The sequence below is a fragment of the Dreissena polymorpha genome, chromosome 13 (assembly GCF_020536995.1).
Source record: "Dreissena polymorpha isolate Duluth1 chromosome 13, UMN_Dpol_1.0, whole genome shotgun sequence".
Lineage (NCBI taxonomy): Eukaryota > Metazoa > Mollusca > Bivalvia > Myida > Dreissenidae > Dreissena > Dreissena polymorpha.
Genome location: NC_068367.1, coordinates 54,499,040 through 54,521,367, shown reverse-complemented (window position 1 = coordinate 54,521,367; position 22,328 = coordinate 54,499,040). Strand labels below are relative to the sequence as shown.

At 35.3% G+C, this 22,328-nt stretch overlaps 1 protein-coding gene across 1 annotated transcript in view; it reads left to right on the top strand.

The window, feature by feature from the left end:
- The window catches only part of LOC127854678 (uncharacterized), a 131,980-nt gene that overhangs the window by 33,920 nt on the left and 75,732 nt on the right, over positions 1-22,328 (top strand). Inside the window, exon 5 of the mRNA XM_052389739.1 lies at positions 6,974-7,123. Within this exon, the coding sequence (XP_052245699.1) occupies positions 6,974-7,123 (150 nt within the window). The remainder of the gene's footprint in view (positions 1-6,973; positions 7,124-22,328) is intronic.

Here is a 22,328-nt window from a genome sequence, read left to right as displayed (position 1 = left end):
CGTGTCTGTGACGCAACTATATTGTTTAACATGTTAATTATATTAAACAAACCCGATAGTATTTGATAATAAGTATAAATAATCCAATAAAACACTGCCATTATTTACGATATATGTGTTTAGGAATTTTGTAAACACATCCGCCATAGTTTATAGGAACTGTACAGAAAGTTTGGAAATCGGAACAAATCGGTATATCTCGGAAAATCATTGATAAATGTATTTGTCGTTTCAATGCTTAGGGCCGAGTAATTTCGGCAAATCGGAACTCAACTTGTGTAAAACACTAGCTCAATTAACCGTTAAACTCCGCCTCCGTTCTCTGCAAAAGATTCGCAGGCGGAGCTATGCACGTACTTTTATTAAATTGGAGGATTGCAATTGAGAAACAAACACACGATTGGTTCGGCATGTTGATTGCTAGACAAAGGAAGCCAAATTTTTTCGGCGCGAAATTTGTCGCTTTATTGCTTCCGACAGAAAGCGGCTTTCCTTTGATGACGTCAAACTGTCAATTCACACAGACTGCACATTTTCGGAAGACTTTAACTGACTCCTTGTTTACAATTCCAGTAAAAAAAACACTTGCTAACATTAAACTTTGGATTAAATTATCAAAATATAGCAAAAGCGAAGTTGACAAATATGATTAAATTAATTCGCGTCAGTTCAAATAAGACGTTTTGCGTTGTAAATCAACGAGTTTTCATGACAACAACAACTTTGACAAACATTACCGCGACGACGCATGGATCGATCTACCTCGATTATTTTTTTCATGTACGATCTCATAAGTCGAGTAAGAGCAAACACATACCGGGTAATTTGTGTATGAGTAGTTTACGGGCATCGCATTGCGTAATGGTGCGCATCCAATTATGGAAATGAAGCGCAGTTTTTCGTTTTAATGGGAGAAGAACGCATGTCATGTAATGGAGTGTTTAAGATTGCCTGATGTTACATAAGGTGCTGTTAGGACTCATTTCATTTGAAGATATAGATGTGTTTCATTGCATAATTTGTCTCTGTGTTAAGGTTATAAAAGATATGTTGTCTTTGTTCTGATGTTATTAGTATTAACTTTTTTTCCAATGATGTTTTTTTTTTTTTTTTTTTTTTCGACCGCCCGATGGACCATTTTCAAAATAATTTTTGTAAACCAATAAAAAAAAAAGTCGTGGCCTAATGTGTTATGTGAAATTATGAACACTGCATGTCTCAAAAGTCCTCTTGGTAGTGCAGTCTTTGCACCTTGACATGTTTCCTCATCATCCGAAATATATTTCAAGGACATTTCTTGTCTCTATAAAAAATATAATATCTTTACAAACAGGAAACGGTTATAGTCAGACTTCACAATGTTGTATCATTTCCAGTCTGAAATGGCTCCTCATCATAGAAATGATTGACTTCAACGAAGAACTGATGACGGGGTTGCATGTCATTTCTTCATTTTGGAATATTTGGATTCAGACAAGGTTCTAGTTGTTGAATTGTCATTACCAGAGATATCTGATTTGTTTGGTCAAAGGACATTCAACTGTTCCCTTATTTGCAAGGTTTGCTTGGATATTTATTTTTAAATGTTTAACATTAAAAGTGACCCCCTATTTGACTGCTTAGCTAAAAAATCCTCACTCAAAATTGGCAACATTGCTTTCCTCCCAAGCAACATTTATAGTGCTTAATCAATTCATCTCAAGTTTTGTTCCTAGTGATTAACTCTTTCATTTCAATTCTTATTCCTAGTGCTTGACTCTCTTCTCCATGCACATTCTTAGTGATTGACATAATTCAAATCATTAGTGATTGCCTTTTCCTTCTCAATTCACATTCCTAGCGCTTGACTGTTCTCTATGCACATTTATAGTGATTGACACTCGATGTCAATGCAAATCATTGAAGTGCAACCTCAATCTCAATTTACATTGCTATTGATTGACTGTCCCACCCCAAGGTACATTTCTTAGTGATTGACATTTCCATCTCAATGCACATATATTGTGCTTAACATGAGTACCTAGTAAAGGAACAATCTTAGCAATTGACAGCATCCACTGCACATTCCAATTGCTTGACACTACTTTCATGATGCACCAAGTGCTTGACAGTACCACCCCAATGCAATTCCTAGTGATTAACAACCCAATCCTAATCCACATTCCTAGTTATTGAATCTCTGGTATCAATATACTTTTCTTGTGCCTGACTGTATAATATCAATGCCCATTACTACTGATTGACACTACCATGTAAATGCACATTCGTATAGATTAAATCTTCCACTTCAAACCTCATTCCTTGTGCATAACACTTCCATCTCAAGGCTTATTCATGGTGCTTGACACTCCCATCTCAAGGCTTATTCTTGGTGCTTGACATTCCCATCTCTAGGATTATTCATGGTCTCAAGTTTTTTTCCTTGTGTTTGACACCCCCATCTCAAGAAGGCTTTTTCCTGGTGTTTGACACTCCCATCTTGAGGCTTATTTCTGGTGTTTGACACTCTCATTTCTAATCTTATTCCTAGTGTTGGAAATTCCTGTCTCAATGCGTATTCCTAGTGTTTGACACTTCCATGTCTAGGCTTATTCTTGGTGTTTGACACTCCCATCACAAGGTGTATTTCTAGTGTTTGACACTCCCATCTCAATGCTTTTTCCTTGTGTTTGACACTCCAATGTCTAGGCTTTTTTTTATTCTATGTGTTTGACTCTCCCATCTCAAGGTGTATTTCTAGTGTTAGATACTCCCATCTCAATGCTTATGCCTTGTGTTAGACACTCTCATGTCTAGGCTGATTCTTGGTGTTTGACACTCCCATCTCAAGGTGTATTTCTAGTGTTAGACACTCCCATCTCAAGGCTTATTTCTGGTGTTTGATATTCCCATCTCAAGGCTTAATCCTAGTATTTGACACTCACATTTCAAGTCCTATTCCTGGTGTTTGACACTCACATTTCAAGTCTTATGCCTGGTTTATGGCAGTCAAATTTCAAGTCTTATTCTTTGTGCTTGACACTCTTATCTCAAGGGTAAGTCATTATGCTTGACATTCCCATCTCAATTGTTAATTTAAGTGATTGATAAATGCTTAAATCGGTAGTGCTAGACAAGTGACACTTGACACTCCAATCTTATGGCTTATTCCTAGTGCTTGAACAATACAAATCTGGGGACCGTTTCAATAAACATAGTAGTACACATTAACGATACGATACATTTTTTGAATACAGTCAAACCTGAATTCAGCGGTCAGTCAAGGGAAATGATCAAAGTGACCGTTGTCCACAGGTGACCGTTGAATTCGGATCACAATTTTAAGAAGGTTGGTCAGTTGGTAGTATTACTACGTCGTTACCCCACCCAGTCGTTTGCATACAGTGTAAAACAAATGCTCATGGCATTAACAAATCATAATAACAGCATTAACTAACGCGTGTACATTGAATAATAGAGAATAATATCTTTTAGATTGATTTAATTTCATATTGTTAATTTAAACAATGACTTTATCAACGCTGGTATAATTGTTTACTCATGCATCTCATTCATTCAGTAAATAACGCTTGTCACGTTCCGTTGACGCCACGTCCGTAAATGTCTAAAAAGCGGATTCGGTGTCATAAACCGATAGTACGGTGTAATTGTACCGTTCAAATTCAAAGAAATAGCGGTCATTTAATTTAGCGATAATTACTTTCAACAAGTCATAAACTCTGATATATTTTCTTTTGAAAATACCCCCACAATTATCCCCAGAAAAGAAACCTTCTCGACACCTTATAAGTTGTTTACTCGCAGCGGGCCGCTTTTATAATATCATAGACATTTACCGCTTTCAGACGCTTTAAACGCAAAATAGACGGACAAATAATGTGCTGTGTTTTTAATATTCGCGACTCGAGACGACTGACGCGTGACCGTTGATTTCAGGTCAAACATGAATTTCGGAGTGGAATATAGTGGCCGTTGGCCGTTATGGTCAGGTGGCCGTTAAATTCAAGTGTAATATAGAGTGTTTTTCGTCGGGGGGATTCCAGACTGACCGTTGTCTGCAGGTGACCGGTAAATTCAGGTGGCCGTTAGGTCAGTTTCGACTGTATACATAATTGCTAAAGTCCATACCATATGATTATAAATTTGCAGTACTAAATTAATTACATTGGCATCTCAAGCGTCGTATATATTTGACGAGAATGGCGAGCTATTTCGTCTACTTATTAAGATTACAAAATTCTCGCGTAAGTTAAAATTGTCGTACAATCGTTTATGAAACGGCCCCCTGGAGCATTAAATGAAAAAAAGCTGACTTTGATTTAACCGAGTTTCGAACAACATTTTTCATTTGTAACAACTCGTGGTTGAGTAATCAGACAGGCCAGTCATTCAATGTACTTCAAACCGTTAGACAACCACCTTAGACAAAAGGCAGAGCAATCAGTGTGTTTACTGCTTGTTATTTCATAACCTGCATGTTGTTATGACACCAGACCAAACCAGAGTCTCTACAAATCATTTCTAGTGTAATTCATGTTAAAGTAAATCTTCATAGAATGATAGGAATATTATATTTATGTTAATTTGAATTGGAAATGCAGGTTCACGTGTATTTTATATTCTAAATTCAAAATAACCTGCAAATAGATGATTGGCAAATGCTCATAAACTAAATAGAAGTTAAGATAATAAAATTTATAGCATCGAGAAAATGCTAAAAAATTGAAAATAAGACCATTTTGTTTCAAAAAGAAGAACACAACTGATTTAACGTGTGAGAAATTCAGGAGGCAAAAACAACAAGATTTATTGTATCGGTTCTCCTTGGGCAAATAAATCTGTGAAATATTGATGGAAAATCCTGACTGTATAAGAACTACCAATGATAAGATGGTTGACTTTGACAAGTGCAACGAGCCATCAATGATTAATGGAATAACAAAGCCAGTATTTTGTCCGGTGTAAGCAGAGAATAATGATGCCAGGGAATTGGGCTCTGCTATCAAATACTGCCCCGAACAGAAAATATGTGTATGCAAGTGTTTTTGATATATGGTGTTGTTGTAAACTTATCAATTTAACTATTATTTACATTTTTTTTTGCATAATTCTTTTTCATGTGATGTTAACTTTTTTTGCAGTTTATTTGTTAGTTTATGTAAATATCTCCGAATTAATTGATACATAGTTTATCACCTGCACTTTTTATGTCCCCCACTATAGTAGCTGGGGACATATTTTTTTGCCCTGTCTGTTGGTTTGTCTGTTGGTCTGTCTGTTGGTCTGTTTGCGCCAACTTTAACATTTTGCAATAACTTTTGCTATATTGAAGATAGCAACTTCATATTTGGCATGCATGTGTATCACATGAAGCTGCACATTTTGAGTGGTGAAAGGTCAAGGTCATCCTTCAAGGTCAGAGGTCAAATATATATGGCCAAAATCGCTCATTTTATGTATACTTTTGCAATATTGAAGATAGCAACTTGATATTTGGCATGCATGTGTATCTCATGGAGCTGCACATTTTGAGTGGTGAAAGGTCAAGGTCAAGGTCATCCTTCAAGGTCAGAGGTCAAATATATGTGGCCCAAATCGCTTATTTTATAAATACTTTTGCAATATTGAAGAAAGCAACTTGATATTTGGCATGCATGTGCATCTCATGGAGCTGCACATTTTGAGTGGTGAAAGGTCAAGGTCAAGGTCATCCTTCAAGGTCAGAGGTCAAATATGTGGCCAAAATCGCTTATTTTATGAATACTTTTGCAATATTGAATATAGCAACTTGATATTTGGCATGCATGTGTATCTCATGGAGCTGCACATTTTGAGTGGTGAAAGGTCAAGGTCAAGGTAATCCTTTACAAGGTCAAGGTCATCCTTCAAAGTCAAACATCATATAGGGGGACATTGTGTTTCACAAACGCATCTTGTTCAGGGATAATATAAATCTCATATGGGTATAATGCCCTGCTTTTTCACACTGTGTATGGAAAAGGCCAAAGGTCCTATTAGATCAAAAATGATTGCATAAATAGTTATATTAGTAACTTAACCCATTTATGCCTAGCGTCTAGAAAAAAGGCCTTGGCAAACAGCGTAGACCCAGATGAGACGACGCATGATGCGGCGTCGCATCAGGGTCTTCGCTGTTTGCTTAAAAAAAATTCTGTAAGAAATATTCTTAATATAGAAATAAATATACTCGACATCCCTAATTTTGGAAATAAATTGATCCAATTTAGAAGGATGGGACAGTCCACTAGGCATAAATGGGTTAAAAAAAAATTAATTGAAGACAAGTACATAAGTGCACAGGTGAGGCAATTAAGCAATTTAATAATTTGCCATCCACATTTTGAAATGATGCATAGACAAGTAAGTATCCTCCTTAACAGTTCACAGTTTGATGCAAAGTTTCATTTTCTATTTCATATTTATATTTTCCATAATCTAGGATCCCCAAAGATTGTTGTTATTATCATGCAAATTGGTCAATTTGTCGCAGGCCTCCTAAAGGGCTGTACGCGTTCAGCTCTGTCGGGCCCAATTATCGAAAAAACTAATTTCTTTTCAGATCTATAGGCAACTGAGGTCTCTCACAATTGTTCTTGCCCTTATCAAGTTGAAAGAGACATTGGAAAAACAGTTTTCTTCCGCTGTAATTGCGGTTTTGATTATACGAAATAAGCATCATTTGGTCATTTTCTGCACCATGTGTTTGTGAATTTGACCGAAATTGGACAGGCTTTTGTCTGGTGGCCAATAAATTGTGAATGGAAACATGCATTTATATATTATGTGCATCTGAATAATGTTTCCTTTAAATTAAGCATGTTTTTTTTTGGTTTTGTATGTTTCTTTGCAATCAGTCAATTTGAGATTTAATCATACAACTAGTGTAACATCAGATTAACATGACAGAGCATCATGCAATCAAAAGACATCCAAACAACGATTTGTTTTGCAGATGACACTAAACTGGGTCACGAGGTCAAGGTCAGACGGATGGTTACCGGGGACAACAGCAGTTACCATGACACCCTGATGATGCGTGATGCACTGGAAATCCTTGCAAGACCCAAGTACACCTTCAATCATGTTGGGATGTACACTGTAGGTAAGTTGTCAAAGAACTTTGCTTGACCTACTTACATTACGGAATATAGTTAGTGCCATACTTAATACTTAATACTACGACCAACACAACACTTGACACGACAAGCAATATTTCAATGCAATAAACAACAATGTATAATCAATTTGTTCTTGATAGACTGTCATTTATTGATTGTCATAATTGTGTGTGTCTTGTGTTGGTTACATGTGTTAGGTCAAAACAAGACAATTCAATAATATTTGCACTATGTTATCTTGTGTGCCGTTGCACATTGTTATGCATAATTTTTGCTTTTTTTTTTATCATGTTGAATGTCGTGTGTAGTGCTTAGGTAATTTAATTCAAACTCATTAGGTCAGCCATTTTTGTTCTTCTCAAGTGTCATGCATCGTTGATCATTGTCATGTGTTATATTGGATGTCATGTGTTGAATTGAATATCATGTTACACATTGAATATCATCTGTTACGTTGGTCATGTGTAACGTTTAATGGCATGTGTCACATTGATGGTCATGTGTCACATTTAATGGCATGTGTCACATTTAATGGCATGTGTCTCATTGATGGCCATGTGTCACATTTAATGGCATGTGTCACATTTAATGGCATGTGTCTAATTGATGGTCATGTGTCACATTTAATGGCATGTGTCACATTTAATCGCATGTGTCAAATTGATGGTCATGTGTCACATTCAATGTCATGTGTCACATTTAATGGCATGTGAAACATTGATTGTCATGTGTCACATTGATAGTCATGTGTCACATTGATGGTCATGCATCACATTGATGGGCATGTGTCACATTTAATGGCATGTGTCACAGTTAATGGCATGTGTCACATTTAATGGCATGTGTCACATTTAATGGCATGTGTAACATTTAATGGCATGTGTCACATTGATGGTCATGTGTCACAGTTAATGTCATGTCACATTTAATGGCATGTGTCACATTGATGGTCATGTGTCACATTTAATGTCATATGTCACATATAATGGAATGTGTCACATTGATGGTCATGTGTCACATTGATGGTCATAAGTCACATTGATGGTCATGTGTCATATTGAATGCCATTTTCTTAACTTTTACTATTGGCTTACCCTAGGGCATCAATGCCAAAATCAAATGTAAACAAGAAATTATGTGTTGATGTTATTTGTTGTGTGTCACATTGCAATGTAATGTTGAGTGATAAATTAATTGGTATTAGTAAAACTCAAAACTGGTTTACATACTTTACCATCTAAGACAATGCAAGATGGACTTTCTTTTTTCTTTTTTAATGTCATATGGGTTACAGTGTTTGTTATATCAGAATTGCGCAGTACCCTTCTTTGATAATTATTCCCTGCCAAAGGAAAAGATAGATTAGAATTGGGGTTGTCTTTCTGTCGGTACGTCCATCTATCCATCCATTTGTTTGGATAATATATGTCAATGAAGAGAAGTGCTATGCACAAGAATCATAACACTACAGAGTTATTGCCCTTTCTTTTTTTGTACGATGTAACTTTTCAGGGCTACATCTCAGATTCCATACAAGATTTCAACATGTACCTTCATGGGTATATTGATATCAATGATGAGAATGGCCATGCTTAAAAACCATAACCCCAGAGCTCCAGATAAGGGTCGTATTTTCGTAATTACTAATTATTTTCAAGTCCGTTACGTACTTATTTTAAAATCTTGTCGTACCATTAAGAATTACAAAATCAAGTTACGAATATTATTTTTACATCCGTTTGTATCGATTTTTATTGAGTTCTTTTTGCGTATGAAAGATCTTTTCGGTGCTTATATAAAATGTTTTTTTTCCAATAAAAGCGGCGTGTACAGTCTATCTGTCAAAAAACAATGGCGGCGCCCAGGGAGCGTCCTAAAAACTGCAAAGTGTGCAAAAACACGCTTTTAACATATTGTACGCAAAGTGAGCCGAAGTTGAATGTTAAGAAAGACATTATAGAAAAGATCTTATTCGATGTTGTATGTTCAGTTGCCGAAACAGTCGGAAAAGCTATATAAAAAAAACGCAACACGACGGGTCCAAACTTAAACAAAAAACATTGAACGAGTGGAAGGGACAATTCCCGTGGCCAATCGTTGAAAAGATTGAAGGGGAGACCCGTTTTAATTGTGAAATATGTAAAAATTCATCGAAGGCATGCAATCTAAGCACAGTTTGGGCATATGAAGGTATTTGAAAAATAAAATTGTATACTATTGAATAGACACTGTTGAACTCGTTTAAATTAAGTTGCAAGTATGTTTATTTTGATTTTTTGCATGAAAATAACCATTATTATTTATTTTTAGGTCATTTAGAAAAGTTAAGAATTATTTTCCAAAACCTAGTAGTAACGTTAAGAATAAAATTTCAGAGTTAAGAATTATTTTTGAAAATCTGGTAGTAACGTTAAGAATTTCACAAAACCTTATCTGGAGCTCTGCATAACCCTACACATTCTTAAACAATAGTAATTGTCTTTTATTGTTATTGTATAATGTAACTTTTCAAGGCTATAATTCAGATACGATACAATATTTCAAAATGAAACTTCATGGGTGTGTAGAGATCAATGAAAGATGTGCCTGCACAAGAACCATAACCATACACTTTCTTAAATAAGCGTTATTGTTCTTTATTAAATGTGTATGATGTAACATTTTGAGTGCTTTATCTGAGATATGATACAAGATTGAAACATGAAACTTCATAGATGTATAGATATCAATAAGGGGAATCGCCTTGCATATGAACAATTACCCTACCCTTCATCTTGTATTACTATATCGTACATCAAGGGATTTGTACCCATCCATAAACAAAATTCATTTGGCTGGAGATATCAATTCAACCAATTTGCTTTTGGATAATTAAATTGTTTATGAAATGGAATCTTTTAGTAAAAAATATCTGTACATTTTGTATTAGGTTGTTAATAATATTGATCATTTTTATGCTCCACGAAATATTTTCGGTGGAGCATATAGTTGCCAGTTTGTAGTTCCTTACTTCCTTCCTTCCTTCCGTCACACTTTTGTTACAGTTGTCATAGCACCTTCAATACTTTACCGATCTCTTTCATATTTTGCATGTAGGTACCTTGCATGGACCTCTTCCTTTTGATGAGGTTTGAGGTCACTGGGGTCAAGGTCACTGAGGCTAATAATATATTTTTCCGTCACACTTTTGTTACAGTTTCTCATAGCACCTTCATTATTTTACCGATCTCTTACATATATGGCATGTAGGTACCTTGCATAGACCTCTACCTTTTGATGAGGTTTGAGGTCACTGGGGTCAAGGTCAAGGTTACCAAGGCTAATAATAGATTTTTTTAGGTGGTTATTAACACATAGATTTACAAAGCGCATCATTGGGGAACATCCATCAGTTTCACTGATATTCTTGTTACTTTAAGAGATACATTTAAAATAATTGGAAGTTGAAGTTTGTCATTATCAGCATTGGGAAAATTGCTTGGTGTCAATATATGTTCAATATGCAGTGAAGTTTTACCATATCTATTTTAGCTTAATTGCATGGAAAGCCTTAGTTTTAGAAAGACACTCAAGTGTATTTTGTGAGAAGAACCAGTACTTGATGTCTTTGGAAAGGTCTTGAGAACGCTCCTCTAGTGAGATCAAAACTGGATACTCAGGATCACAAGGCTGACACCTAATCCACTACATCATATCGGCTTCCTCAGGATCACAAGGCTGACACCAAATCCACTACACCATTGTAGCCTTGCTTGAGAATATTCCGAAAGAGACTTACTTGTGTTCTAAATATTGAATGGTATAAGCAGCAATTTGCTCTATTGTAACAACGGTTTTGTTACGGATTTTGCTGGGTCATGAATGTTCTTGCTGATTTTATTGTTCAATGGTAAATTGTGATTCCAGTAACTTCAAGGTTACGACTTCTTATGCTTGTTGTGAGAGGTAGAAGAGGAAGCCGGACTGCAATGCCCAAGTGAATTAACACATTTATTCAAACTAGTTATGCAGTGTAGATGTAGTGTCTGCAGCACCTTATATACTAGTTTGGTCTTTGACAGGATTGTTTGGTGTTACCAGGTGATTGTAGTAAACCAATAAAGAAAACATTTGTAGTGAAATCAAATCAACAATAAACAACACTATTATAATGGAATCTTGATTAAGAAGAGATACATATTGCATCATTAAAATGTTTGTTGATTGGCAAGGAATGCTGTACCAAGACAATGACATAAGCAAAAAGACAACACTTCTCAAAAACAACCAATAATTTGATGTCATGTAAGATTCACTAAAACAGTTTTATTAGTTTAGGTAAATCCTTATTAATTTGTCTTTGTACATGGATCCAAAATCAAGCTGTGAAACTGTTACGTTGTTAAATAATCTTATGAGAATTATTGATAAAATTGGAAAGTTTTACTCTTTCAGTGCTGGAACCAAATTTTGAAAGCCTTTGCAAACAGTTTGGATCCAGATGAGACGCCACAGAACGTGGTGTCTCATCAGGATCCAAACTGTTTGCTATTCTGATAGTATTCTTTAAAAAATCGAAAAAAATGCTAATTTTAGAAATTCAGCAGACATTATTTCAGCAGACAACAAATTTTCTAGCATGCAAAGGGTTAAACATTATTAACAAAATGGGGAACAAAGGGACAAAACCCTGTGAAACTATAAAAGACTATTCTGCAAAGACATATTGTTACTAAGTAAACAAATTTGCCAATCAAAGCAAAACAATTCTTTTACAATTATGTATGTAAATAGTATAAATTTGTTAAGTGCATATAGGTCATGCTTGCATTGTTCAATAATGTTCTAATTTGATACAAACATGAATGGCCCATTTTCTGTGCTGCTTGGAGGTAGAACATGTATTTTTTTCTCTCAGACTTGTTTAGGAGGAATTGGCATAATTTACTTGCAATAAATAAATAAATAAAACAATAATTGCACAACATTGTCTAGCCGACACCATAAGGATTATGTATTGATGATGACAAATAATATTCCTTTCATTTCCTTTTGTTTATATTTGCTGATTTTAGTATCTTCTCAGTTTGTGTTTGCTGGCCCCATGCCTAAAAAATGTTCTAAATATGAAACTAACTCTCAACTTAAAATATTGACCAATTAGAATGCTTTTAACAGTCAAACTCCAATTTCCATAGGTTGCTGTATATTCCCTTGTATAGCGCGTCCCCATATATAGCACGCAGGCTGTTTTATTAATGCAAAAATGGACAAAAATATTTAAAGACAATAAAACCACCAAATCGGACCAAAAATGGCCGCCATTTTACTATTGTGCAATCCAATAATCCGGGGCATTGGGAAGCTTAATTAAGCATTTAAAATAGGAAGCGTCATTATGATTGTACTTTTCTGATAATTTTGTAATTTTCTAGCAACAGATTAACAGTCCATGTGCATTTTGTGTAAAACGTGAGAAAATAAGAATTCATGTACATCATGTCATTCTTCCAAGGGGAAAGCATGGGCTTTAAATTTGAATTCTGAATAAAACTTTGTGGCACATGGGAGACAGGGCTACAGTTGTTGAGATATGTCAGTATTGACGTAAAACTGTTACCATATCTATATGGTAAAGGGTTAAATACATATCTAATTGGTGAAGGGTTAAATACATATCTAAGTGGTAATGGGTTAAACACATATCTAAGTGGTAAAGAGTTAAATACATTTCTAAGTGGTAAAGGGTTAAAAATGTATCTAAGTGGTAATGGGTTAAACACATATCTAAGTTGTAAGGGGTTAAATACGTTTCTAAGTGGTAAAGGGTTTCAAATGTATCTAAGTGGTAAAGGGTTTAATAGGTATCTAAGTGGGAAAGGGTTAAATATATATCTAGATGGTAAAGGATTAAATACGTATCTAAGTGGTTAAAGGTTAAACATGTATCTAAGTGGTAAAGGGTTAAATGTGTATCTAAGTGGTAAAGGGTTAAATATGTATCTAAGTGGTAAAGGGTTAAATTTGTATCTAGATGGTAAATGATTTAATACATATCTAAGTGGTCAAGCGTTAAACACATATCTAAGTGGTAAAGGGTTAAATATGTATCTTAGTGGTAAAGGTTTAAATACACTGTAACTCCAATATAGCGCGGTCAATGGGGTCCAAGCCGCAAAACAGGGTTATAACGGATCCGCGTTATAGGTTTTGAGCTCATTTACTGCAGGGCGCTATAAAAAAACAGGTATAGAATAGCCTATAATATAGGTCATGTATATTGCCATGCTGTGTTGACGCAAATACATGCATATAAACCGAATCGTATCAATAACAGTATACATACCGCTTTTCTTATGTGCACATTTATCCGATAATCCAATGAAATTACAACATAACTTAAAAAATAATAATCTTGAACATTAATGAGGATATATGTTTAAGAAATTCGTAAACACAACCGTTCGCATATATGAACACAACCGTTCGCATATATGCCATTTTCAGAAATGTTAAGTGTACAGTGCATTATGGGGCAGAGCTTTCATTGGACGAGCGACTTTAAATTTAGATTGAATGCAATACGACTCATGTTCAAAAAATTGTTTTATCGCGTCATACGCATGCAAAAAACGTGTTTCCCGGGGACTTTCTGATACCGCGCGAAAATGAAAGTGAAACTCTGTTAACAATTGCCGGTACACTGCGTTCGCATGTAAATAAATCGTCTGCATTATTTAATTTCTTATACACGAACTGAAAGATTAAATGACATAATACTAGAATGATACTGAAATGACAGAAAAGGTTGTTTTATACAGTAGGCAGTATATTTCACAGCCGCTCATTTAATATAGTCAAACTGCAACCATATCAAAGAAAGAATGTTTCAATCGTTTTTAATTACTGAAATTGTATAACTATCCTGCTTGCACTTAACTTATGGAAATTATCGCACTGAACCGCTCTGATGAGGAATACATGTAATAAACACTGACACGCAAGTTTTTCACACCTTTATTGACATTACACAACAGATTAACACCAATTAGCTGTCGGTGTTGTTTAACCTCGAGGCGATTATAATCGGTTCAACGGACGGTTGAATAAAGCAATCAACATGACTGTGATTGTCGCCATCTTTGAATTGTCTGAAAATACATGAAGTTGCATAATACCGATTTGAATAAGAAATCAAATGGAAGGTTGGAGAAAAAATGGGATCCAAGCACCCTCCGCGTTATATTGGATTCAGCGTTATAACGGAGCGCTTTATATTGGAGTTACAGTGTATGTATCTAAGTGGTAAAGGGTTAAATATGTATCTAGATGGTACATGATTTAATACATATCTAAGTGGTAAAGGGTTAAACATGTATCTAAGTGGTAAAGGGTTAAATATGTATCTAAGTGATAAAGGGTTAAATACCTATCTAAGTGGTAAATTGTTAAATATGTATCTAAGTAGTAAAGGGTTAAATATGTATCTAAGAGGTAAAGGGTTAAATATGTATCTAAATGGTAAAGGGTTAAATACGTATCTAAGTGGAAAAGGGTTTAATACATATCTAAGTAGTAAAGGGTTAAACCCTTATCTAAGTGGTAAAGGGTTAAATACGTATCTAAGTGGTAAAGGGTTAAATATGTATCTCAGTGGTGAAGGGTTAAATATGTATCTAAGTGGTAAAAGGTTAAATATGTATCTAAGTGGTAAAGGGTTAAATATTTATCTAAGTGGTAAAGGGTTAAGGATGAAACGGGTGGTCTTCTATAGAGCCTTCAGCCATCTGTAAAGATTCTCAGGCGGGCTCACATGTTCGAGCCATACATTTACCCTCATGGGTAGGAAGTACCTACATTCCTGAAGGATCTTTTAAACCATTTGGTCGGCTTGTCCACAAATGCCCCTGTAAACTAGCTGACCACCAAATGGCTGAACAAATCCTCCAAAAAAGCAGGGACCACCGCTTCCAGAGGGAAACTGTATATATATGAGTCTTGCTCTGTGAAAACTGGGCTTAATGCATGTGCTCAAAGTGTCATCCCAGATTAGCCTGTGCAGTCTGCACTGGCTAATCAGTGACTACTCTTTCTGCTTTTAAGGAATTTAATTTTTATAGGAAGTCTCTTCCTAACAAAAATCCAGTTTAGTCAGAAAGTGTCGTCCCTGACTGCACATGCTAATCTAGGACACTTAAAGCACATACATTTAGTGAAGTTTTTCCAGAAGTAAGCTCATATATTAACTTCATAATTGTAAAAACTCCTATGGGAGCTGGTGCTAGTGTCATCATAGATGACATCAAGCGTTTTAAGCAGACACTTACATGAACACACATGGAATAATAAAACATCAAATTTCCACGCTCTGGTGCCAGTGTTGTCATTGGAAACAACCTTTTCCTGATGTCTCTTTTCAAGCCAATGGAACCCAATCAGTTTCTGATGACAGCAGACAAATATTAAATATCTGGTGTGACATGTCTGAAGTGCCAACAAGGAGGAGGGCGGTCTTTCATTTGCATTTTCTGGTCTCCTGTCACTGAGTGTGCTGACACGTACAGTAATCTCTCTCTCGTGATATTTATTATAGGCCTATCCTGGGAGTGCAGACTTGCTGGCTATGCCTGATTGATATTACTGCTTAATAACCGACCCCAATGCTTGACAATTTGTAAGGGCGTGCTTAATTTTCTTGGAGTTCTTTCATTTTCTTGGAGTTCTTTCATAACATTAATTTTGTTAGTAGAATAGAAAACATTATATTTTATTTTTGCGTAGCTATTTATGGAAATACAGTTGAATCATGATTATTTGAAAAGTCACAAGACTAACCAGATTATTAATATAATTGGATTTTATCATTCATTGGATTATCCCATCTTTCCTAAACCATAACAAATCATCATTCTGTATTATCAATGATGGGATGTGATAATGAATCTAATCGTAAAGTTTGATGACTGAAAGTTTATTATGTGGATGTACAGAGGAGAGCTATATTAATATTATATTCAACAAAGTAATTTTGGTAAAATGATCCATGTGAGCAAATTTTCTATAAGGGTTTACCTAAATTACCAAAGGCCAAATCCATAATGTCAGCTTCTTGATTTTAGTGCAGCATATCGAAAATCACCAAAATCATGTTCTTTCCAAGTTTTATATCTTATTCCCAATTCATGTAACACAGTGTTACATCTTGTTTGCATTGAATCAAGTACACATGTAGACAAAATGACAAGACCGTAGCTTTTGTTTGTATTATAGCACCATTATTTTGTAATATCACGATCCACATCATCTTGTTTTGACTGTATTTCAATCAAGATTTACATAAATTATGAACTTGTGATGTTTGTAAATGGGTAGTCAATTGATGGCATTTGAGGTAAGACATCAAATGTGCTTGAGCAATTAGATGCAAGCTTAATCAACATCAGTGCCTTTGTTTTATTCAAGCAAACGTGACTGAAGAAACTACAACAACAAGCCAGTGGAAAATGTTTGTAGTCAGATGTAAATACATGATCAAGATTTGACTTTGAAGCTTACAAAATGGTAGTTTAAAGTTGGAATATTGATAACCAAACTATTATAATGTGACGTCGATGTTTTTTAAATGATCTGTTCTAATGTACTTAAGACATATGAAACTGAAACTTGGCACATCTTTATTAGATTGAAGCTACTTTATGACAATGCTATAAGAAATTGCTGAATTTCAAGTCTTACATTTAATTTGTAATCAAACTTTACAAAGATTATTAGGCCATACAGCACTTTCTTGCTCAATCCTCCGTGTTTTGCAGTTTTGGCAAACAACAGCTTTCGAATTCCAAATGCTATTGACTAAACAAACATTTATTTGTTCCCATCTTGTTAGGTATGCATGTTATAATGAAATTATCGGATTGTTTACATTATGCTTTAATTTGGTTTGTCAGACATGTTTATGTCTGGCCCCAGTCTATACTGGGGGACATATTGTTTTTGCCCTGTCTGTTTGTTGGTTTGTTAATGTGTCAAACTTTAACATTGGCCATAACTTATGCAATAGCGAAGATAGCAACTTGATATTTGGCATGCATGTGTATCTCATGGAGCTGCACATTTTGAGTGGTGAAAGGTCAAGGTCATCCTTCAAGGTCAAAGGTCAAATATATGGGAGGTGACATAGTGTTTCACAAACACATCTTGTTTAATTAAGGGGTTCGCTTTTACTTTTTGATGCTTTCACTTTATTGTCAATTTTGAGGCCTTGGAAAACAATATGGTTATGGTATACTTTTGCAGCAATTATTGAATATTCGTGGTTATTACTTAGTTGTCTAATGATTATGGAAACTTATTAAAATTTATGAACTTGTATGCATAATTTTGTTTATTTAATGGTCGCAGTCAATAAATAATTTGGTAAATTATGCTGGGAACCAGTCAATTATATGTGAAGAGCTTGCGATCCAGCTCCATCCCAATGTGGCATTCAGACAAAAATTAATTTGGTGAAAACGCGGGGAAACAGTTCAATGTCTGTGCAGAGGTTGCACCCCAGCTCCCTCCAGTGTGGCATGCTTCTGATGTTATTATTGTAGACCACTTAATGTCTGTGTGGAGGTTGCATCCCAGCTCTATCCAATGCTGCATGCTTCTGATGTTATTATTGTGACCAATGCAGGGAACCAGTTTAATGTCTGTGAGGCGGTTGCATCCCAGCTCCATCCAATGCGGCATGCCTCTGATGTAAATGCATGTGCGTAAAGTATTGTCACAGATTATCCTGTGCAGTCCGCACACCACTTTCTGCCTGGATTTACAGTGCAATCCGCACTGGATTTTTTGTTAACCCTTTCAGCGCTGGAATCGAATTTTAAAGGCCTTTGCAAACAGTTTGGATCCAGATGAGATGCCACAGAACCTGGCGTCTCATCAGGGTCCAAACTGTTTGCTATTCTGATAGTATTCTTTGAAAAAATTCTAAGAAAATGCTAATTTTAGAAATTCAGCAGACAACATTTTAGCAGACTACAAATTTCCCAGCATGCAAAGGGTTAAGAAGAGACTCCATTTAAAACAAAAAAATTCATAAAAATGAAAAGTGCAGTCCCAGATAAGTGCAGTCCTAGATAAGTGCAGTCCTAGATAAGTGCAGTCCCAGATAAGTGCAGTCCCAGATAAGTGCAGTCCCAGATAAGTGCAGTCCCAGATAAGTGCAGTCCCAGATAAGTGCAGTCCCAGATGTCCCAGATAAGTGCAGTCCTAGATAAGTGAAGTCCCAGATAAGTGCAGTCCCAGATAAGTGCAGTCCCAGATAAGTGCAGTCCCAGATAAGTGCAGTCCCAGATGTCCCAGATAAGTGCAGTCCCAGATAAGTGAAGTCCCAGATAAGTGCAGTCCCAGATAAGTGCAGTCCCAGATAAGTGCAGTCCCAGATAAGCCTTGTCGATCATGCACAGGCTAATCTGGGTCAACACTTTACGCACATGCATAAAACTTTACCAGAACCAGGCCTTATTGCTGCCTGTGTCTGTGTAATGGAATATTGGACAGGCCCACTCACTGGTTTGGATCAGCAGTAAACTCAGATCGCAATTCTATAGAGCTCTTATGGCAGAAAATTCTTGCTGGATAGCTTGACAACTAGTTGGGAAATTCTGGATGACAGGGTAATTGTATTTAATTATTTGATAGTTGTTATACTTAACTAATACTACAACATTTCTGAATGCTTTTAAGGATAATAATTTGAATGTAAAATAGATTGTAAAAAAGTCCTATCTTTGTCAAATGAATCTAGTTAATTTAACTTGTTGATCATGCAAAATTTTACAAAAGTATTAAGACACTATTTATTTTGCCGGGACAATAATTATGATATGCACTTGAAGCAAGTATTGTTCAAATACAATGATAGGATGGTATTATTAATATACTTAAAAACCTTTGTTATAATAATGTTTTGATGCCATGCTACAAACCGCTCAAAGTAATGCGCTTGTGGTTGGTAAAAATCTTAGATCACAAAAGGTACGGTGCCTGAATAAAAAGGGTGAAAAGTTGGATCATTCTAGTTAATTCCTAAATACAAGTTATTACATGGTGCAATACTGGTGAATTAGTTATTTAAACACAGATTTTATTCGTCATTGAATATTTGCTCAAATTATTATACAATGTAAGGATTAACATTAAGATCTACTTGTGTTTTTGATTTCATGAGGCAGAATAGGGGGAGGGGGCAGGGGAGAAAAAGGAGGGTGCTACATTTATATCAAGATATTTCCGTATTTCCCTACTTGGTGTTTTATAACCTCACATTTGAATATTCACTCATCAGAACTTTAATTAGTTGTCTATTTAATGATAAGCAACAATAAATGGGCAATTATTTCCAAAAATAATTTGTAAGTCGCAGTTCTTTTAACATGATCCATTTTGTTTTATAATGAATATTTATCCTTTCTGATAAAACTGTTTAATTATAAATACTATACAAGCTACAACTTTTAAAAATTTAATCAACAATTTATCCAATATAAACAAGTAAAAGGTACATGGCTTCTTAATATGACCTTTGTATGTTGTGATAAAGAGTCAGCTTTTTATGTTGCCTATGTTGAAAAATAGTTTTAAGAATTTTCATTTGCAACAAATGTTTTTGTGACAGATACGTTAGTGTGATAGATCTATGCTTTGAAATATTGTTTAATGTTTCCAAAATTTATGACTCGATGATCTTGTTTATTAAGGAAGCTTTCAGAATAAACATTATGCAAACATTTTAGGCCAATCAATGGGAAATAAGTAGTGTCATTTTTAGCTCGACTATTATATATGAAATATATATAGTGGAGCTATCCTACTCACCCCCGGCGTCGGCGTGAGCGTTGGCGTTAGCGTCTGCGTTAGCGTGCAAATGTTAAGTTTTCGTAATACCCCGAATATTTTCTTTGTCCCTTGACATATTGCTTTCATATTTTGCATACTTGTTTACCAACATGACCCCAACCTATAAACAATAGAAGACATCTCTATCGAGCATTTTGTCATAATTATGGCCCCTTTTTCACTTAGAATATGCAGCAAATGTTAAAGTTTGCGTACTGCCCCAACTATTTTCAATGTCCCTTGACATATTGCTTTCATATTTTGCATACTTGTTTACCAACATGACCCCAACCTATAAACAAGAGCAGACAACTCTATCAAGGATTTTGTCATAATTATGACCCCTTTTCCACTTAGAATATGCAGCAAATGTTAACGTTTGCGTACTACCCCAAATATTTTCAATGTCCATTGACATATTGCTTTCATATGTTGCATGCTTGTTTACCATCATAACCCCAACCTATAATCAAGAGCAGACAACTGTATCAAGCATTTTGACAGAATTATTGCCCCTTTTTTACTTAGAATATGCATATTATTGATAAATCTATGTTAAAGTTTGCGTACTACCCCAAATATTTCCTATATCCTTTGACATATTGCTTTTATATTGTGCATACTTGTTTACCAACATGACCCCAACCTATAAACAAGAGCAGACCACTGTATCAAGCATTTTGACATAATTATGGCCCCTTTAACACTTAGATAATTGAACATTTTGCTTACATTGCCATTTATAACATTTTATTATTACTTTGACAAAACAACCATTACCTGAATACCACAATGGATTCCGCCAAAACAATACCCCACGCTCCTACCCAGAATCCCTTCCCCCCCCCCCCAACCTACCCCCCCCCCACAATTTTTTTAAGCATCATCTAATAATTTACCCCACCCCACATCATACCCCCCTCTCCCCCCCCCCACTCCCCCCCAACCTCCCCCCCCCATTTTTTTTTAAACATTATCTTATAAATTACCACACCCCACATTATACCCCCCCTCCCCCCCCATACCCTCCCCTCAACAACTTTTTTTCCTTTTTTATTTATGAAAGATCCTTTAATAAATGACCACACCTCACATTATACCCCCTCTCAACCCCCCCCCCCCTCGATTTTTTTTTCCCCTTTTTTTTTAAGATCGTCTAATAAATTATTGAATATGAACAATTTACCCATGATTGCTTACGTTATACTGTCAAGCACTCGAATAGTCGAGCGCGCTGTCCTTTGACTGCTCTTGTTTATGATCTAATGCAAATACATTAAAGAAAACATTCTTACAAGCTTTAAATTACCCCTGCGAAATGTTGTTCTTCATTTCACGAATAATTCGTGAACTGTTCATGAACTGTTTGTGAACTGAGTTCATGAATTGTTCACGAATAGTCAGTGAACAGAAAATGAGCCATGTCTGTGAAATGTTCTTGAAATTTTAGTTCATGAACACTAATGGCATGAAATGTTCATGAAATATTCTTGAAACCAAATGGCATGAAGTGTTCATGAACTATTCTTGAACCCTTATGGCATGAAGTGTTCATGAACTATTCTTGAACCATTATGGCATGAAATGTTCATGAACTATTCATGAACACTAATGGCATGAAGTGTTCTTGAACAGTTCATTAACAACACAATTCTTGAAAAATTCTTCAGGGTTTTGCTGTTCATGAACATTTTTCTTCTATTTTTCAATGGCTCATTTTCTGTTCACCAGAAAATAGTTCATGAATAGTTCATGAACCATAGTTCTTCAAGAGTTCATGAACTGAGGTGGCATGAAGTGTTCATGAACTATTCATGAACAAGAATTTGTCAATTTATGCAAAGGTTACCAATAAGTGTTACCAAAGCTCAACAAACAGGTCAGGGTAAGAAGAAACAAGTCTTGTATTAGCACTTAACATATTGATAGCAACATATAACAATAATTTAAATATAACACTAATAACTGAGATACAAGTGGTTTGATAATACTCTTTAAATTTCATAATACAACTTTGCACTATACGTTCATGAATAATTCATGTATTGAAAAGATTATGAATAGTCTCATTTTCGGTTCAAGAATCATTTACTAATCAATGGTTTCCCTGAAATGGTTACACTTACAGTGCCAAAGAACTTGAAATGGAACCAATGACTGATCAGTTCAGCCAGTAATTTATTAAAGACTTACATTTTCAAATATAACATAAACCATGTGCCTTCCGTTTCAACTTCCTGTGCACACAATATTCTTCCTTTGTAAAAACAGCAATGCAATGTACATGTTTGAGTTCTTGATATCATCTTAAACTGTTCTTGA